Source organism: Pholcus phalangioides, unplaced genomic scaffold (assembly GCF_987345545.1).
Source record: "Pholcus phalangioides strain wild (caught in Gottingen) unplaced genomic scaffold, Ppha-v1.0 ptg000018l_1, whole genome shotgun sequence".
In the NCBI taxonomy this organism is placed as follows: Eukaryota; Metazoa; Arthropoda; class Arachnida; order Araneae; family Pholcidae; genus Pholcus; species Pholcus phalangioides.
In genome coordinates, this window is record NW_028301611.1 from 6,011,916 (window position 1) to 6,019,761 (window position 7,846).

At 33.9% G+C, this 7,846-nt stretch overlaps 1 protein-coding gene across 1 annotated transcript in view; it reads left to right on the plus strand.

Moving 5' to 3' along the window:
• LOC149071622 (U3 small nucleolar RNA-associated protein 15 homolog) overlaps positions 1 to 5,005 on the plus strand; it is a 30,634-nt gene extending 25,629 nt beyond the window's left edge. The window contains exons 11-13 of the mRNA XM_089247722.1: positions 248 to 381; positions 1,601 to 1,659; positions 4,704 to 5,005. Coding sequence (XP_089103848.1) covers positions 248 to 381; positions 1,601 to 1,659; positions 4,704 to 4,939 — 429 coding nt within the window. The 3' untranslated portion in view covers positions 4,940 to 5,005. The remainder of the gene's footprint in view (positions 1 to 247; positions 382 to 1,600; positions 1,660 to 4,703) is intronic.
• Positions 5,006 to 7,846: the final 2,841 nt, after the last annotated feature.

The window sequence follows — 7,846 nt, forward strand, 5'->3', positions numbered from 1 at the left end:
TCTTGACTTGCATGAGTCTAGAGTTGAGAAAACCTGGCTAAGTAAAAGTATCTGGTAATTGAATTTTTTTATACATCATTTCCTGCAATTTTTGGTACTTGATGTGCTGCAGTGTTACTGATGACTTCACTGATTATCATCAAAATGTTTATCAATCAATTAACAGGCTTATATTCCCAAATTGTATTTATTTCCATTGTTTTTTTTGTTTTTTTTTTATTAATTTATCGAATTTCTTTTTTTTTAGACAAGTATGCAGAAAAAGAATCCGGAAATAACAGTATCTTTAATGATGGAGTTGATAAGAAGAAATACAATTCGAGCTGCCTTGTCTGGTCGAGAAGGTCGAGCATTGCAGCAGCTTTTCAAATTTGTTACAAAGTTAGTTTGTTTAATCAGTTCTGATTTTTTTTCATTGTGAAGTTGAAAATTTCATATAAGTTATGTTTTGGTAGTCTAAGTAGTATTAAGGTCAGATGGGTAGGTCCTGCCAATTATTGAAATCGAGAGTCAAATCCTATAAATAAAGTATAAATTTTCATTTATTTCCCTGTATTTGCTAGATTGGTGATCAGTTTCATAAATTCTCAATTACACTGGTCTAGTTTGCTATCTACTCACTTTTGGATTTACCTGCTGCTACTAAACTCACTCTGTCTAATAATGGGGCAGGCTTAAGATTATGTATGGTTTCTTTTCTTGGGTACAAATGCCAAATAAGTATATTGAAGACAGTGAAGATGAAAAAATCTTATGAAAATATAATATAGGAGACAATAGAAGAGACCTGTTGCATAACCTTCTAGATACTCCCCAGAACCTCTAGGAGGTAATGCATGTTGTCAGCATTCTAATGACCAGAAGGATATGCAAGTTCACTGCACTCCCTAGTCCAAGGGATGGCTCCATTCAAAAGAAATGGTGCCCCCAAATAGGAATAGAAATGTTGCAGGGTATTAATCTTTTGAGAGGGATGTGTCAATCTTTTTTTCTTTACCAAGAACATATGTCAGTGCCTATGTCTTCAGCTATTGAATTGGACTTGGGAATGCCCTGGAAAGGTAATACAATCATATATTTTAATATAATCAATTATACAACTATTAAGTTCAGTATAGGAGCTGGCTTTTACAAAAATGTTAAAAATACAATCAAAATTGACAAACAAGGTGAAATATGTACAGTAGAACCTCTCTTTTGTAGATACTGATGGGACAGAAAAATTTGTTAGTAAACTAACTTTAAGTTACTAACTGGGTTTGAAATGCATACTTTTGTTATAAAATGGGTAGTTATTATTAAGCTATAAAATAAGGTGTGACCACATGTGAGGGCTGCCACACACGAGGGGTTTTACTGTGTGGCGGTATGTATATATACATATACATACATAACTGTATATATACATATATTCAGTATATGTGCTTCCCCAGAAAAAGTTGAAATGACTTTCACCCATTCTTTGTGGGATAACTTTAATATCTCTTTGAGATGTGATCAGGCTTTGTCCGAGGATCATTTTCTTTATATAGTTTGACACAATAGTGATGTGTTATTTTTCTATCAATATTGAGTATTTATTTTCTGGTTTTTTTTCTAGATACATCAGCGATGCAAGGTTTATGAGGATATTAGTCGATATAGGATTAATGCTAATTGGTAAGTGGTGATTTTTCACATTTATTCCTGATCATCTAATTATAATGTTAAAATTTTGTGTTCAACAATTAAAAATTAGTTGAACATATGTATTCTCTTTTTTTTGGTAAGCACAATTACAATAAACAGTGTGATTCATTCTCTTGACCCAGATTTTCGTTCATAAAAATCAACTATTTTTCATGTGATGGAATTTGCTTTGGATATACCTTGGTCTGTGACAGTAATTGTCAACCTTTTTTTTTACCTCTGCCAGCATCGATGTCAGAAATTGTTTGTGTACCAATTTCTAATTTTTTTTATTGGTCGCGTTTAGGATTTAAAGCCATCCCATATACAGGGTGATTATAAAAAAACTATCCTGACATATGGGCCCCTAACTATCATACCATTCACAGAAACAGAATGAAATTTTGGCATAAGGTATTTTGAGGTATGCGCTCAAGAATGATATGGAAAACAACAGTGTCACTCTAACAGTTACGGTTACAGTGAGAAAATTTCGAAAATATCAAATGGCAACATCAAGTTTTTTTGTATTGGAATGCGATCTCCATTGTGAAAAACCCTAAATAGCGTTCGAACGGCAACTGTAGCATGAAAATCACCGGCGGTAGATAGGCTAAAAGTGAGGACAACCAATAAGGACAGAGAAACAGCATAAAATAAAGCATTTTATTGTGTTTCACAAATTTTGCACATGACCTTGTGGAGGACTAATCAGGCTGGAATCTCAACCGAAGAAACGGTGTGACGAATGAAACGAACATTAATGCTCTGGTGCACGGCAAAGTCTTTTTTACTTTTTCCTTGCCTAGCTCCGGGGATTTTCGTGCTACAGGTGCCATTCCAACACTATTTAGTATTTTTCAGTATGGAGATCGCATTCCAATACAAAAAACTTGGTGTTGCCATTTGATATTTTTGAAATTTTCTCACTGTAACCGTAACTGTTAGAGTGACACTGTTGTTTTCCATATCATTCTTGAGCGCATACCTCAAAATACCTTATGCCAAAATTTCATTCAGTTTCTGGGAATGGTATGATAGTTAGGGGCCCATATGTCGGGATAGTTTTTTTATAATCACCCCGTATATACACAATATTTTGAAATCTTTTGGTACCCCAAAAGAATAAAATTAGAGAGATTTAAAAACTTTTTTTTTAATTTCTTCAAATTTTTGTGGCAGATCTCTGAGTTGCATTCTTAGTATTGTGATATTCTGACAAGTTGGTCGCCCCTGGTCTATGAGAAGCATGGTGACATAGTTAAAGGTAACACCATAATTTTTTCCCATCCTTGAGTAAGAAAGAAATGAAGTAGGCTTTCTTCCAATTTTGAGCAGGTGCAAACTATGGGGTATTGGAAATATTCCTCCAATGAGAAATCAACTGTACAATATATCTGGGCTTATTAATGCTAAAATTTGAAATGAAACACTTTTAAGGAGGCACAATATTTTGTGAGTGCTGCTGAAAGGGTAGAAGGTTCTCATAATTTTTTAACTGCAACCAATGGGTATATTCTGCATTTCAAAACCTGGAAATCAGTGAAACCAGTCGCATGATAAGTAAATTTTACAACCCATCTCTGAAATCCCTGTGACATACAGGTCAAGAACCTTTGCTCTATGGACTATATTTTTCAGTATATGTGGATGATAAACGTATGCCCTACTATTGAGTACCGACTCATACTGTCAGTTATTAATAGCATCTGATTTTAATCATGAACTTCAAATTTCTTTGGGTTAGAATGAAGTGCTCTCATGTGCATCAGAACAGCACAGGGACAACTCAAAATTTTAAATTTGTGACTATACAGTTAAATTTTTGAAAGCGACTGGAGAAATTACCTTGTGTGGAGAGAGTCACCCTTTTATGATGTCACCTTGTTTCTAATAGAGAAAATCATTGCTGTAACAAATTTCATTGCATCATAACTAATATTTACATTTTGATTGATGATAATCTACTAATGAAGTGCCTTAAAGGTGCAGATAACACATAATCACTGCTTTGATCATGTGGATAAAGATGACTCTCTGTTCAAGATGCCAGTATTTAATGGAATAACTTATTCTTAAATATATCTTTGGGCACTGCAGATGCGTCCATGGGTACAGTTTCTCTAGCATATTTGTTGAAATTAAATTGAAATCCTTGAAGTTGCATGGGTAGTCAGTGCTATACTTTCACAGTAGCATTACACAGTTGGCGCTCATTTTTATGAACCCATATAGACATGAGAAATTAGTTTGCGTATACGGAAAAGACATAAAGGAACAGTAAATTAGTTCATAAAAATGTGCAATTTGTAAATTAAAAGTTTGTAAACTTAACCATCGACTGTAAAATGAAACTTCTATATTACACATTACCCTCTATAATGATAATCACCCACATATAACAATATTACTCTTTGGTCCTGATGCTCTTTACATAGTCTTAATATACATTATTATATCTATAAGAACAACTCTTCTATAAACGATGTGTTTCTCTGGTCCCTTGAGTATTGTTATACTGGTGTTTCACTGCATAAAGGTTTTCTACATTGAGATGCAAAGTGGCTTTTAATGTCTATTAATCTATTTGTTTTATCAATCCTCATTGATAGAAAGGACCATGAACTGTGTCTGCAGAGAGCAAGGGCTAATCATGCAGCTCTTTCCTCTTTAGATCATAGGTAGAGATAGACCTGTAAGTCTGGGGGGGGCACGATGATGATGTCAATTCACATATATATACCCCCCCCCCCCCCCCGTATCTCCTCTGATGCTTTAGATATGAATGGAGTAGATAAATATGGGGGAAAAAGAAATGACTTGTGAAAACATTTGCTTATTAATTAAGGAATATCCACAAATGCATGTATGCAGTTGGTTTACAAAAAATAAACATCAGTAAACATGTCAAAATTAATTTTTATTTAACTTGTTCATTCATCTTGTACGCTTGATTTTTGAAATTAATCAGTCTTTGATGTTATCAGAGACATGAAATCTGATTTTTTTTTCCTTTTTTTTTGTTTACCCCTCAGAGGTCTATGGTCCAAAAATAAATGATCCAGCCATTCAGATATATTTTGAGAGGTTGAAAGAGGCAGTAGATAGAGAAGTTCAGTATATGAAGGATATGCTGGAAGTCCAAGGCATCATCCAAGGGATCCTCGCTGTGGCTCAGTCAAGTAGTACTTCAGCGGAAGACAATTCTAGCAATGATGTGACTGATCTAATTGTGATGAAGGAAAACGAGAGGAGAACTGCTATGACCTAGTGTTTCGATGATTTTTCTAGTTTTGTACAAATAAATGTTTTTTTTTCCTAAATTGCTTTCTCATTTTTAACCGTATTATTCTGATGTCAAACTATTTAGCCGTTTTTCTCAAAAGACATGTCACAAGATATTTTTGGGATAAAATCATACTGGATGTAGTAATTAGGGCAGTGGTTCTCAAACTTCTGCCATACACATCCCAAACTTTTGCCTCAGGCCAGGATTACACTATAAAAGTTTGATAAGATATCTTTTACAAAACTTAAAAAACAACCAACAAGCCTATTGGTTACATTTGCTCAAATATAATTGATATGCTCATTGGTTGCATTTCTCTGAAGAACTGTAATAAATTGGGTATGCCTGATGTCACATGTATATTAGGGTCTTTATTTTTCACCTTTTTGGAAAGTTTAGCTCCCATCCCTCTATCTTGTTTCAGTCAACAAAAAACACTGTGCAAAACTTTAGCTTAATCAGTCAACTGCTAGGCAACCCGCAAATGCCTTGAAGTTGGAACATAGTAAGCAATGATTAATTCCATTCAAAAGTGATATAATCTTCTCTATCTCAATCATTTTATTTCTTAGAGAAATTTTTGAGGACATCCATCCAGGCAACCCCAGCAATTGCTTAAAAGCATTTTGAATCCAATTGCCCGAAAAATTTGTCTCTGGCAACAATCACTGTCAAAGTGTATCTAGATCAGAATCAAAGTGTTTTTGGTTCAGATCCTTTATGATCACACACAGAGAAAGAAAAAGAGGCCAGACTCCTCTATGCAGGTTTTACTTGTGTTTTTTTTACTGCAAACTAGCAACCACTGTTAAAACTTTGTGGCAAGCTCAACAGTTTAATATTATTTCTCATATATATTTTCTTTTTTTTTTATGAGATACATACCAAAAGCTGGTCACCGCAATTTCAATTTAAGAATTATGGATTTTTTTTTTTCATTTGATAGGTGACAGAGGAGTTCCAGTTTAATGATGTTTTTTACATGTATAATACTGTACTGTATGGTTATTTTCAATATTTACCATGATGAGTGGTTAACTCTTGAAGCATAAGATTGGAATTGGGGGTAACTTGTGTTGAATTGGATAGAATCAGACAAATTCTTAATCTTTTGATTTATTTTAGGTAATTGTGCCTTTTTTTTTGCTTTTAATTTATTTTTCTTTAATTTTATTGTTGCTATGCCTTTTTTGGCCTTTAGTTTATTATACCTTCTACTTATGCCTTTCTATTTTTTTTTTTTTTTTTTTTTTGTCGTGGACGGAGATATGTACCAGGGAATGTAACTATAAAAATGTATTGCCATCATTATCATAATGCTCCCCCTTCCCCAGACCTGCAAGTCTATCTCTGCATGTGCTAGCCTACCATATCCTTAAAAATCATCAGATTTCATAATAGAGGTATCCCCGGGCCGTGTCTGGTTGGGCACATGTGCAGGACTGCAATGAGAAATGAAAATTAGCTCTTTTGTCCAAGGCCAGTGCCATTATGGCCCCCCCCCCCTCATAAAATTTGAAAAATAGTGAGCTAAGCACCCCCCGATCCAGAGCCAATCTGTCCCCCCCCCCCTCCCCAGTTGCAGCCAGGCCATTAGCAAGAGCAGCCACATGGGGGAGTCGCTATAGGAGGAATGCAAAATCCCAGTTGAAAGGGCAAAAAGAAAAAAATGTTGACTAAAAAAAAATTCACAGGTGCCAACAATAAGTCCCAGACTGGTAAATTTTGTTTTTTTTAGCCCTCATCCTAGCTGTTAAGACCCCACAAAGTCTTAAAAAATAACCAATTTCTGATCAGAGCCGGTGTTTGTGCATAATACTCAAACGTCGTTGGTAAATTTAATAAATGCTAAAAAAATTATCACATATGTATATTTACCGCCGATTATGATAAATGTGTTTTTCGAAATACCCAAGCATGTTAATAAACATAATGAATTGTACTAAATTCATCACGCATTCTTCTGGTAATTATGTATAATCAGACCTTCACATAACAAACTATCGTTTAACAAATTCTTTGATTTAATGAATTTTTCCGTTTTCTGTGCGTATACAATAAGATGCCCTCCATATAACTCCTATTCTACGAATTCTACAATCAGACCTCGGTATAACGAACTCCTATTCAATAAAATTTACGACTGTATCCTGATTAGTAGAGCCCGGATTATATGCACTAAAAAAGTGGCAAAATATGCTCTAAAAATATGCAAATATGCACTTAAAAATGTAAAAATATGCACTTAAAAATGTAAAAATATGCACTTAAAAATGCAAAAATATGCACTTATAAATGCAAAAATAAGCACTTAAAATTTAAAATATGCACTGAAAATTCCAAAATATGCATTAAACACCCCAGAATATGCATTAGAAATCTTGCAAAAGTCAAAAATTCCGAAATATGTATAAAAAAAGGGAAAATATGCATTAAAAAAGAGAAAATATGCATTAAAAAATACACCATGCAAAAAAAAACGAATGTGTTTTTAAAATACATGTTTTCTATTAGTGCATATGTATTTCATTTTTACCAAAAAATATCCCCTTATATATATGTATACAGCATATGCAAATAACTTCTACATATTTTTTATTCAGGCATTTTTTTAGTTTTCAGTTTGTTGTAGCTGCTCAATAACGAAAATAGCAGTAATAAAAGAATTTCGACACTATTTCTAAAAACAAAATTAACATTTTGACACATCTCTAGAAATAGCCTTACAATAAAACAGTTAGTAGTCGTAAAATACTTTATATCGGCGTCCCAACGCCCCTCGCAGAGAGAAATTCAAATCCCGACAGAAATCGCGAAATGCGGCTTATACATGGAAATTGAATTCTTAAATTCGACCATGTCGGGATTTCGACCTGTCAGGATTTTGAC